Below are 13428 nucleotides of genomic sequence, written 5' to 3'. Positions count from 1 at the left end.
TTTCTATGTATGTCCACTTAATATATTTTAAGTACAGTAATTTTTTTACTACTAAGAGCCCTTTTGAATACCCATTAAAAAGTATGAAAATTGGAGAATAACACATTTTGATGCACTAAGTTGTTATTTGAATAAAAAGTGTATTGTAATGTGTTATTTTTCTGTTTTAATACTTCTTAACAAGTAAACCTAGCCCCACCCTCTTCCCAAATTTATAAGGACATTAGTCTGATGCTCAAGAGGAATTGGAAAATTTCGCTCAAGTTGGTGCATCGCGATTCCTGCGGACTTCTTAACTAGATTGAGAGGTCAAAAGCCTACCACTGTTACTCGTTTCATTGGTGTTCTTTCACTTGATCTAGAGACTCCACTTTTAAAAAACTCTTTGTCAGTGCCTCAACGTTGTTCTTCTTTGTTGTAATCCTCCATAGTCCAAAGCATAAAAAAAGATTTTTTTTTTGTTACAAGAGGAAAATAAAAAAGGATATTTTTAAAATAAGTATTAATTTAATTTCATAATGCCTTAATTTAAATTGAAACAGTGTCTATCTTTATTGTAAAAAACCAAATAAATATTCAAAAGTTAAATAAAACTAATTTATTGGTCTAATATAATTTTTACTTAAAAAACTATTATTTAATTACTACCGTTTGATCAATAATGACCTATTTAACCTTGAACCAATGCTTGAATCACAAGTCTAGTTTCGAAAACAATGATATCATGAAATCACCCTAGATATTTTTGTTTCAAAAAAAAAACTCTAGATAATTTTTATAGGCAAATGTTAGTTGTTATCTATTCCTCATAGAAGTTTTAGTGTTGAGGGATGGGATACAATTAATTTGAAATAATGGCCACCGAAGAGTCTTTTCTTTGCGAGATGGACTGCACTAGGTTGATCGAAATCTTGCTGGAAGATGCTCGGGTGAGATTACACAAGCATGCAGGGTCTTGCTAGAGATTCGTGAGTTGCAGAATAGGAGTTGGAGGTGTAGGATCAACAGGGAAGGTAATGCCCCTGCGGATTGACTTGCGCACCAGGGAGCGATTTCGCTCGTACCGGGTGTTAAAGAGCTGGTTGATTCCCCACGGAGCTATAGTACTTCCTTTTGAAGGATAGCAATAAATTAGTTCCTTCTTAGAGTTCGAACTCTAGACCCTTTATCATTCATTCTCTCCGACCCTAATGTTTTCTAGCTCTACCACTTGAGTTAACTTTAGATAGATATTATGGATTAGTTCTTTTTTTGTTGTTGTTGTTGTGATATCATGATAAGTTTTCAAAAAAAAAAGATCATGATAAGTTAACAAACCCTATTTATATGCATTCACTCAACAGACTCAACTCAATCCTAAACTGAATGTGACTCGCGCCAAAGAATCAAAGCTTCCATTTCAAGGAATCAAGAACCCAATCTCGCCGGCGGTGTTGGCGGCGGAACCCTAATCACCATTCAATGGCGGAATCCTCCTCCTCCTCCTCCTCCATGCTCAATGACCTTCTTGTTCGGTCAGTTACCCCCCTCTCTCTCTCTCTCGTCAATTTTCGTTCCTCACTGAATTTTCCGTTTGATTCTCTCTGTTCAGGCTATCGAAACCAATCTCAGAGTCTCTACTCACAACCCCTTACACTCCACACCAAGGCTCCAACGTCTCCATCAAAGCCTTCATCAAACCCCTCCTCTCATTCAGAAACCCTAACATCCATTCTTCCATCCAAGATTTCGCTCTAGCGTGCGCTCTTCTCTCTTCTTCCACCCTCGATTCTTCAGGCATTCTCTCATGGATTCCCAACCACCTTTCCTCCCTCGCAACTGCTTCCTTCTTCGAGGTTTCGCGAGCCTACCTCACCGTCTTCGATGACAGAAACTCCCGGTTTCTTGCTGAATTGGGTTTGATCGGTGACGTTGTTCCTCCTCCTGAGAAGAGGTTGCTGCTGGAGATGATGCCTGAGGTCTTGCCTGATCTCAAGGACCGCATTAAGGAGAGCTCCATTGATAAGTCTGATGAGAATAACGAATTCTCAGCCGCATCAGCGAGAGTCCCCGCTGTGTTTGCGATTCTCGCTGCTTTTCAGTTTAGATGGTTTGTTATTCAGGTAGTAATCTTGCTGGGATTTGAATTATTTGATGATTTGATTATTGTTTAAAATTAATTAATAGTAATAAAAAAGTTAACTTTGGTTTATATTGTGTCAATTATGAGATTTTGAGATGGGGGTTTAATTGGTTTTTGTCATAGGTTGATTATCCTCATTTAGGCAAGTTGTGTGGGTTGGTGATTCCTTGTGCACTGACTGCTGTTGATCATTGGTCGCCGGCCGTGAAGGTATGTGTTCTGAATTCTAATTGCGACTGAAATGGGAAGTTGGGTAGGCAGGCAATTAATTTAGTGTTTGATTTGGGATTGTACTGTAATTAGAAATCACGGCTGTATGGGAAGGGACTGAATCTTGGAAAGAAAGAATAGTTCAGTTGGTGGTAACTATTTCCTCTTGTACGATTTCAGGGTCAGGGCATGATTACCCTTACGTATCTCGGAAGAAATGTGGATGCTGCTGAGCTTGATCGGTATAAGGATGTGATTCTTGATGCCTGCTGCCAGAATATTGCTTCTGATGATGAAATATGGCACCTTGTTGTTGAGGCGTCAGTGGTTCTTGTGACTCTTACTCAGAAAAGAAATCCACGTAGTCCATGGTATATTGATCGATTTCCACCCTATCTTCTTTCGATTTTTTGATGTGAAACTTTTTATATCTTGCACATGTTAAGTACCTTATAAAATTTTGGTATTGGAATGATTAGCCAACTGAATAAGCTGAAAAGTAAGTATCACTTAAATTAACCATGAATTCCTATGTCTTTATCCCCTCAGAAAATCCATTTGGTTCGTGATTGTTGTCTAGGCTGAAACTTGAAGCGCAGGTTTTAGGAATATGGTATATTGTAGAACACATTGACTGTGGGAATATGGTATATTGCAAATCAGATGGAAGATAATTCAATAGTTAGAGATAGAAGGATATCAATGAAAACTATAGGCGGGGGGAAACCATGAAGAGACATTTAAATTTAAACATTGGATTTGATTCATGGTAAGACATTATGGTGTCGTTTAATCCGTGAAGCTAACCCTACTCAGTAGCATATGGTGCTGGTTGTTGTTATTGTTGTCTTGATTCTTTTGACTTGATTATTTGGGAGAGAGTAATAAATTCCATAGCTCTGTTTTTCTTTTTTACTCTTCAAGGGAGCTGATAAAGTTTTGGATTGTAATGGGTCAAGAGAGCATAGTTTTTGTAGTTTTTTTAACAACTGTTATTATGTTTAAGTGACCTTTAATCTCATGGAGTGGAGAGCCAATAGATATGCTGATATGGGCCAGATTTTGAATTTTGCGTGTCACTAGTGAAAAATGTTATGTAGTTTGGATAAATCATGAAGAGGCATTTAGATTTAAACATTTAATTCGGTTCATGGAAGGACATTATGGTGTGTTTAATCAATGAAGCTAACCCCACTTAGTAGCAAATGGTGTTGGTTGTTATTATTATTGTCTTTATTCTTTTGACTTGATAATTGGGGAGAGAATAACAAACTCTGTAGCTCTGTTTCTCTTTTTTACTCTTCAAGGGAGCTGATAAAGTTTTGGATTTTGTAATTTTTTTACCAACTGTTATTATGTTTAAGAGACCTTTAATCTCATCGAGCGGAGAGTCAATAGATATGCTGATATGGGCCAGATTTTGAATTTTACGTGTCACTACTCACTAGTGAAAAGTGTTATTTAGTTTGGAAGGTATGTAACTTCCCCCGTAAGCCATTCTCATGTTAGTGAGAAAGTTTTTTTTAATATTTCAGGTTCTGGGATATAATAGGCTACTCTTCTGTTTTAACTTTTACCATTTAGAGAATATTGAATATATACTTTTCAATTTGTCAATGAAGAGGTTTGGATGTTAATAAATTTTTGCTTATCTTTCATGTTGACTTCACTCTATCATTGACTCGATTAGGTTTGAAAGGATGCTAAATGAGATGTTAAGTCACTTGGAGCGCCAGCCCAGGAACAAAGAGCGCCGTATTGCATGGCTCAAATCTGCCGATCCACTCTTCAATGGAGTTGGTCTTATGCTTTTAGCTCACTTCAGGCGCATTTTCCCATTATTTTTTCAGTGGATGCATGCTGATGATGATGATACCGTTATTTTGGTGAGTATCTTTATATATATGGGAAAGTTTTAACGCTTCACCAGATATGAGTTTGAAGAACATATTTTAAAGTTAGCCTTGATCTAATTTCATTTTTAAGTATGAAACCAAAACCTTTAGTTGTAATTGTAACTTGTAATGGTGAAATAGATCTATGTTAAAAAAAATTAATAATGGGAAATAATGGGAGTTGTTCTTATGCTTTTAGCTCATTTCAGGCGCATTTTCCTTTCTCTTTATGTGGCGTTGACAATGATAACAATTTTTTTTTTAAATATTTGGGAAATAAGCAAAAGTAATTTCTGACTACCTTATAAATTCATTCTGCAGGTTTTAAAGTGTACTTTTATACTTTTGAGACTGACGTGGATTAGGAAGTCACCATATGTTGTAAGGTTAGTTAAAAGACTGCAGTGTGAATTTTTTATTTCAATTAATGTGATTTATGTGGTGTTTGAGAAATAAGTATCACTTCTTGGTCAACTTTAGTAGCACTTGAGCATCTCCTTACTTTTGTCAACCTATTTCCAAATGAAAAAAGATAAGATAATAATGTTACTCTATATAATTATCTGATGTAAATTTTGTTTGTGCTACGAAGTTTGTAACTTCTTCGCTTTCATTTGAAGACGATTACAAAAATAGAGGGGCAAAGATAAAAAGAATGAATGTTTGTTCCATTGAGATTTGGGAAATGATACTTGCACTCATATTTTTCAATGATCATTTTGGTAACCAACTCTAGGAAGTGATGTCTTAGGAGTTAATTTCCGTTGAATTTCTCCTTATTAGGATCTTAAATACTTCAACTGTCAATTAACATCCTAGATATAGACCACATCCTAGTTGAACACTTCCTTCACCCCTTTTCTTCAAAATAAAAATTCTTGAAGTTAGTAGAAATTAATCATGATTTCCAAACCAGTTATGTGGCTGAATTTTTAATACCTAGATGTTAACATTTCTTCATATCATCCTGTATTTGCCTTGTTGATGATGATGATCTAATTCACTTGGATGCATGTTTTTGACTTCAGATTGGTAGATGAACTCGTTCTTGTGTATAAGGAGGCAGCATTGAGAACAGCTCGGGAAGGGATTAGAGCAAATACATGTCAGATACTTATCCTACTTCAAGAGTAAGACTCTGTTATTGAAATAATTTAAACAAATCAGAAATAAATACATTCATTCCTCATTCATTCAAACTCTTTCTTGTGACAACAGAAGCAAAGGCATGCACTTTAATGTGGCTTGGGAAAAGCATCGACAGGATCCAGACTTGACTACTCTTCATCTGTCGCTAAGCAGAAGGAACAACACCAACCTTGATACTTTGCTCTCAGAGAAGGGTCCAGCACCAGTTCAGACATAGTTGACAACTTGACATGCATTTCTGATTTTTCAAGTGACATGGTTACCGCAATTTGAGTTTACATGTATAGTTAACAATTAGAAATTTTGGAGCATGAATAATGAAGTGAAGCTTGAATTCTTTTATATGTTCTTTCATTTGATACTTTTCTCTGGTTCAAAATAGCGAATTTCTAAGAAACCATAGCAAGGAAATTCGACAAAAATCTGAATTTTATCATTAATAAACAAATGTAAGCAGTGTTAACAATATAAGAGTTATCCATTTTACAACCCTTTCCTCAAAGAATTAATGACAGAAATACATTTTAATCAGTTATCCCAACTAAGGTAAAGTAGAAGAACATGAATCACTTATTGCAACTTTTGTACTGTGGTCTATTTCTGCATCATTGCGGCACCAGAGGAACATATTTAATGAGGCTTTTACTATTGGGGAGTACAAAAAATCGTATATTAGAGTAAAAAAAACTTCAGATTCTGATCACTAGCTTGCTAAACAAATTTGCCTCATGGAATCGTGAGGTTTCTGTGTAGTAACGAAAACAAAATATTCCAGGTTCACTGTGATCTGAGCCTCACTTGCTTCGCTTTTTGGCTTCACTGTAAAGTATTACTCCAAAGACTGTGAGCGCATAACCCATCATTCCAGTGACTGACACTGGGTTTTTAAATATTAGAATTGAAACTACTACTGCTACAGCCCCTTTAGCATTCCCTAGTACCTGTATGAGCCAACTCTTACATTAGTTAAAGCATCAATTTAAATCACCATAAATTTAAACAAACAAAAAGATGTCAATTCATCCATTTATATCCTCATTAGAATGACACTCATTTCATTAATGCAAAAGCATTCGACTGCCATACGAAGATCCTTCCTAAACGTCAAACACACCAATTCCTTACAAACTTGATCAAGGACTTCTTTGTGTGTACAGTAGTGACAATAGGATTTGAATCTATAACCTCATGCAATCCTTGTGGTTTGCCAGATCAAGGATTTATATAGCATAGGGTATCAAATAAAAAAATCATAGCTACATGCGACTTCAGCAAATTAGGTCAAGCCAGGTGTAACACAGTAACAGTCAGCATATCAAGTGAAAATAAATTGACCACCACATTAGTCTTGAGCATGGTTAATAAATCATTTAGAATAATTGATTACGAAAACTGCAATCAACAAAATTTAATTTTAGTTTTAGGTGCTAATGAATTTTCAATAGAAATGTTTGAAGATACTGGCCTAACATGAGCTGTAGAGGGAAAAAGCTCATATAAAGTAGGTTTGTCTGTAAAGTGGGAAAGTGGGAGTCTATTACCACTGATTTAATTTAAAGTGCACTGTAATCATAACTCATAAAATCCAAATTGAATATGCCCTCACTTTCTCACTTTGAAGATAAACTCAATTTAGAGGAGTTTATTGTGCTTCTAAATCTAGCAGAAAATTTTAGTGGCATTTCATAAATTAATTTTGCTAGAACTACTTATGAAATCACTGATTGTAACAGAAAATAGAACAGGAAAACCTACATATCTATGAGTTTTGAGAAAGTAGACTACACACAAGGCATAAAAACTCAAATGACCTCAGGTAATTTGTTCTCAAAGAATTTCATTCTCAAATAAAAAAGAAAAAAATAACCAGGGAACAAGATACTCCACAACCACAGACAAACTGCTGTACCAATGCATATTGCTAAAGAACAAATAAAAATAAAGGTGATCAGGACCATGCTTGACTGTGACACATCTTGCAATTTGATTATAAACTCAATTTGACAAACACCCAAAATCTGAATCTAATGTTCCAACTACCAACTGATGAGATAAACGCCAATTTGAATAAATGGGAACTTACCTGAAGGGTCAAAGCACTGGTATGTTTCGTGACCAGAAAATTGGTCAGGTTGACAAAATACGCAAGTGTCGAATTAAATAGAAGATACCAAATGATCTTGACATCATCTCTGGCGAGCGCCAAGGTGATGCCAACAACATTTTCTTCCATTATAAGTGTGGCAGGAAGAAGAAAAACCACAGCCATTGGAGCCATGTAAAGGAGAAGGTTCATAGAATTCAGCTTCTCTCTGGTAAACAAGAAGAAGGATGTCAGCCCTATTTGAATATATACCTTGAAAAAAGACAAAAAAATCAGCGATAAATTAATGATTACTGATCTAATCTTGACTTCCTCAATCCTTACCCTTCAGAAGAAAGCAAAATTCCTTGTAGCACTGATTTTAGGGCCCTTGCCGCTGTAGCCGCAATACATATTATGAATCCAAATAAATGGAAACTTGGTTCACCCTATGACCAAGTAGAGAAAGAAGAAAAACATATCAGAAGCCAGATAATTTTTACTTTTAACAAATTAATAGCACTCCAAGAATACATCAGACAAATGTATCAATTACTACTTAAAAACTGGATAACACGTAAAATCGGGAAGCATGAACTATCTCTCACCAAAAAATGAATTCCATTCATCTTAAATTCCTCATTAAAAACAAATGCTTGCCAATCTGCTAACCTCACATAAAAGCCTGTTTGCATACCTATTAGAAAGTCGGAAAACATGAAAATAACGCATCATGAGACACTTTTTTGATGAAGTAACAACTTACTACTTCACCAAAAAGTGCATTGAGATATGTTAGTTTCTCATTTACATACTTTCTAAAGGGTATCCAAACGGGTCCTAAGTTTACTGAACACAAGGAATGACACACAAGAAGAACAACACAAATTTCTAAAATTCCAATTCAACAGTGCTTAATTTCTTGCTAGGCATCTGAAATCACATCTGAAACAATCCTAAACTAGATAAATTCGATGATTAAAGCATTAGAAAGTCAAAATCCAAAATTATTTCCTACATCTAGCCATACCCATTAACAACAAGAACATAACCAAAACAGCAGCATCATCATCACCAATTAAAACTTGAACCACGATTACACAATGGAAAACAACAAAGGAAGAAAACAACAAGGGTCTCAAATTACATACCCCACTTGCAATGACAACCCCAGTAACAACAGGAACAAGGGTCAGGTAAGTGAGCCAAGCCTCCCTCTTGAATGTCATGATGTAAGCAAAAACCGCAGTGAAGAAAGGCGTGGTAGCACCAATAGCCTGGTTGAAAGACACAGGCAAATACCGAAGCGAGATGTTCCCAAACACCACAGAGACACAGAAAATGAGACTAAGCGCAGAGATCTTGAAGAATTGAACCCTGGATCGAATGGTCTGCATAGGCACAACCTTCATCCACGCGATGGCAATATAGCTGAGCAACGAGCACGCAGTCATGTGACACATGGTGAGAAAGATCGGGTACTTGAAACCATAGTTGCTGAGCAAGTACTTATTCAACAGAAGCACTCCAATGTTGGAAGAGTACCACGCTGCAACAAGCCCAATCGTGAAGAAACGGCTCGAACCCTTCATTCTCGTTGACGACCCAGTTGCTTGATCTCCTGAACCCTGCGATTTCAGAGCGTGGTTTGTTCGATTAGCGCGATCTGACACCGAAATGGGCACCCACAGAATTGGATGAAGTTTCAGAGTTTATCAACACAAGCCATGGATCTGTTCTGTGAATCCATGGCTTGGGGTTTGGGGAAATTGAGGTTAGGGAAGGGTGTTGAAGAGGGAAAACAATGGTGGGTCAAACAGAGAAACGCGTGTTTGTGTTTGTGTGAGACTATGAACCTGTCAGATTCTGTGTAATGAGATGAGAGTGAGACAGGGAAAGAGGAAAAGGGGAAGAAGGAGCATTTAAAGCTGCAATAAACAAGGTATGTTATGTTATTCTATTGGTAACACAAACGTGAATAGAAGGACCATATTCATGTCCCTGCTCAGTTTTCATTTTTTTTTCCTTGCAGTTAAGTGTTGAGATTTGGGTTTCCATAATCAACAATGTGACCGACACTCTCTTTCCGACACTCACTCGATTGGTTGATGTTCAACACATGAATTTTATTTTAACATGGGTTGGTAATACAGTGTTGCTAGCGGTTCTCTTCCCCTGATTCTGTTTACTTGTTTCATTTGTAAATAGTGGAGTGCTAGTCACGCTTACTTAAACACTCTCTTTTTAACACTATTTTATCGGTTGGTTGAAATTGTTATAGTTCTTACCTACTAAATTGTAAGTGAAACCTACATTTTTAGTTGATTTTACATAAATTTCAGGAAAACTTGTCTAAACAATTACGTAAAACTTGGGTTAAATCATCATAATTATAAAAGAACTATATTTAAAATTAATGAAATTGTTAGTCAACTTATCTTAAATATAATAGGACCATTGTGATTTAACCAATTCTTTTTTTTTGTCATGTAGACAACTCAAGGGTTAAAGTGACTGTTTCTAACATTTTTTTAATTATGATATTTAATTATGTAAGTTGCAAATTAGAAGAGAGTAAAGAGAAGCAGTTAAACTTGAGAATGAGTTTTTAATAATAATAATATAACTGCTTTTCTTTTCTGTGATTTATTCACTTCACATGGTGGGGGCGAATGATCAAATTAAATATAAGGCGGCACTTATTGAATAGTCAACTGTTTGATGGAAAAATATGAAAGGTTCTCATTGGTGTTTGATTATAAAATATAAGGAGTACAATAATTGGGTAAACTGTTATGAAATGAAAAAGGTGTGAAGAATCAAACAAAGGTATAGTCTATTGATAAAAAAATAACAATTTAGTGAGAAACAAATCAAGAGAAATCGTATAGGGAAACATGAATATGATAGTGGTGTACGATCTACCCACGATTTTGGACAAGTACACAGCTGGATCGTTGAAGCGTGTATGACGAGTTGTTATTCAATGGAATTGGAATGGAATTCAATATGTGAGAAGAATATTTGTGAGAGTCCAAGTTAGGGGCAAAATTAATGGACTAGTATAAAATATAGCTGAATGCAAATCACGTTTTCAAAAGTAAGTCTAACACAAAATCAATGTGGACATTGGACAACCACAAAGTTATGAAAAACCGTCTTTGTTCATCATGATTTTAATTTATTGTGATTTTTTTACCATGTATCTAAACATACATGTGAAACCGAAAGCTGTTAGGGCCGTCCAAATGCTATGCGTTGTTTGTTTTTCACGTTTTGTGTGAAAACAAGAAAGAGACCCAAGGGGTGTGGCATGAGAGTGGCGCAATTTGTGAAGCAATCGCTTACTTCTCTGCAGAAAAGGTGGGGGTTCATGCAGAAAGATCGTGCTTGTGTTTGGTGGGGGTCTAAAGTCTAAAGTCTAAACCAAATTAAGTTGTGGGTGGAACCTTGACATCAATTTATTTCGGTCATGTTCATCAAGTCCCCCACCAGCAAAAAGATGGATATTTAAGGCCTTTTTTGTATTTTCAACTTATACATGTCCATGTCCTTGTGGGGTAATTTTTACTTAATTATACTGGTTAGTGGTTGTTAAGTTCAGATGATTTTGTGGTAATCCTCATCCTGCTAAAAGCATTTTTTTTTTCTAATGCAGCAATCCCCCTTTTTAATTTGCTACAGGAATTAGACAGAAAAAGAGGAACATTTGAGTTCTATTTAATCATATGAAGCATGCTGGTCAAAAGGTATCCGAGAGTATGTTTGGCTTCACTGCTGTAATGCTGTTTGTAAGTGATAGAATTGATTTTCCACTGTTGGAATTAATTTTTGGATGTTTAATTTGAATATTTTCTTCACAAATTAATCAATTTTTTTATTTATAAAACTACAAATCCTAGCTTCTCAGTTCTCACACACATATATGTGCATGTTTGGAAACTAGATAGGTATCTAGGTTGAAAGGAGAAGTACTTTAGAGAAGATGATAGATTTAAATGTGAAATCGAACATGTGGTGATTCATGCCTTTAAAAAAAATTGCGGTGATTCACAATTGGATTTCACGACTTCATCTTACATAAATTATTTTTCTCACTAGTGTATATTAAAAATAAATTACTTCGCATTCTACTCATCACTTTTATCATAATTGATTAAGGAGCATTTTAGGGTTTGAGGTTGTTTAATATGATCATGTAGTAGGGATCAGAGATTCTAAAGATATTTTTGTTTTTTTTGACTTCTAGTATCGTTCACTTATGAGAAGTGGTCCAAACAATAAAATATGATGAGAATCCAATACCTTGTTTCTAGACTGCGCATCATATTTTAATGTTGGCTATTAGGCCCATTAACTCAGTTTGTTTTTTACCCATGTTTCATTGTTTCTTTTGTAAGAAAACCTTTGTAAAGACATTTTGACCAAAAAGAAATTTGACAAAAAGAAAACCTTGCAATAACATCAGTGTTAATCAAAATTTAGCAATGAAGTTGAAAAAAATATGACGTTGATATAAAGGCATTGGGGGCTTAGCCTCTCATTTGTAACAAAAAAAAAAAAAGGCATTGCAAGTAAATTACAGACTTCACTGAATATTACTATTTGTTTGGTAGAAAAGTGAAAAGAGTTACAAAAATCTCTTATATAAAACGAGTCGTTAATAAAATGTATTTATTACAATTTACTCTTTTTATGTTTCATTTTTTTATATTTAAAAGCAACAGTTCACAAGCTGATAGTATAAATAATTAGTAAGTACATACCACATACCCTATTTAATTCATACTAATATAAGCGATTAATTAAATACATAAGACATTTAGTTGGTGTGAAACTCTATACAATTGTTTCGTTTTACTTCCGGTCAAACAAGAATCAAGAATCTTATTTATAAAGATTCAAGTGAAAAATTAGGAGTAGTTTGTAATATATTTATCTTAAAGTCAAATTGTGTTTTGCCCCAAAATATTGTCAAGCGACCAAGTTGAAGTTTAGTTATGTATGAACTATGAACTATGAAGTTATCTGAATTTTGATGTTAAGAAAGGAAAGCAAAAGTGAATTCCAAACCTTTTCCAGTGACCAATCATGAGGGAGGGAAATGGCTCCACCTTCAGATACCTTCACCACAGCACTTCTACCACCACCACATGAATTTGATGAATCAAACCAAGGAAGCTTTTCAATCCTCCAACTCAGAAAGTGTGGCGACGAGGATGGTGGCGGCGATTTCACTCTGTATCTTGCAGCAGAGAGTTTCCTCAATTGCTTATTCCCCCTACCTGAAAATTAACACACCAAACAGGTAAATTCTTCAATCTTCATAGATCAATTTAATCTCTGATCATTGATCTTGCTTGGTTCCTAAGAAAATTAAGAATAAAAAGGAGGAAAAATTGGAAACAGTGTGGTTTGTACATGCCAGTAATAGCTACGACAGTTGATGGAGCAAGAAGCGCAATTTGAGCCATAGAAGAAGGAAGTGTTTGCTGTTGTTATTGTTGTTGGAGTGAAGAGGAAGAGTGGAGGTAAAAGTTGGAACTGTTGTTGGGTGAGAATTGAGAAGAAGAGAGACAAGAATAATGAAAGTGAATATGAGCACTCATTGGGTACAGGTTCAGTGCTGAAAGCGATTTTTAGCTCATTCAAAATAAGAAAAAAAACGTGAAAGAGTTAACACATACTACAAGTTCAGCAAAAAATATTAAATATATGTACCAAAATGATTATTACAGTTTTTTTATAAAAAAAATTCGAAGAAGAGAAAACACTTCTAAACTATCGTGACAAACCGTTAGTGACATGCTTAGGATAACAGTAATTATAAGAACAGAAATAATGTGCGGCCAATTGTCATTGTAAGTGAATATAAATTGAGAATGAGATTTATCCGAGATCCACGTGGTAGGACAAAATTGGTCTATGAATATTCAAGTATGAAAAAGATCAGCAATATAGGATCGTAC

The 13428-nt window shown here is 35.2% G+C and overlaps 2 protein-coding genes across 2 annotated transcripts; one reads left to right on the top strand and one right to left on the bottom strand.

Annotated features, from left to right (window-relative positions):
- Positions 1-1343: 1343 nt before the first annotated feature.
- Positions 1344-5718, top strand: LOC130723161 (uncharacterized protein At2g39910). The gene is made up of 8 exons (XM_057574117.1): positions 1344-1514; positions 1592-2102; positions 2246-2332; positions 2513-2703; positions 4023-4218; positions 4549-4613; positions 5256-5357; positions 5446-5718. Exons 1-8 carry the CDS (start codon positions 1462-1464, stop codon positions 5591-5593), a joined length of 1353 nt encoding a protein of 450 aa, XP_057430100.1. The 5' UTR covers positions 1344-1461; the 3' UTR covers positions 5594-5718.
- A 69-nt stretch (positions 5719-5787) lies between these two features.
- On the bottom strand, positions 5788-13043 carry LOC130723162 (probable sugar phosphate/phosphate translocator At3g11320). The gene is made up of 6 exons (XM_057574118.1): positions 12881-13043; positions 12533-12740; positions 8611-9087; positions 7805-7908; positions 7460-7688; positions 5788-6317 (listed from the first exon to the last, which is right to left on the bottom strand). The coding sequence occupies exons 1-6, from the start codon at positions 12931-12933 to the stop codon at positions 6171-6173; spliced, it is 1218 nt and encodes a 405-aa protein (XP_057430101.1). The 5' UTR covers positions 12934-13043; the 3' UTR covers positions 5788-6170.
- Between the last annotated feature and the right edge of the window lie 385 nt (positions 13044-13428).

This window comes from Lotus japonicus, chromosome 6, assembly GCF_012489685.1.
Source record: "Lotus japonicus ecotype B-129 chromosome 6, LjGifu_v1.2".
NCBI lineage: Eukaryota > Viridiplantae > Streptophyta > Magnoliopsida > Fabales > Fabaceae > Lotus > Lotus japonicus.
This window is presented reverse-complemented; position numbering and strand designations above follow the sequence as displayed.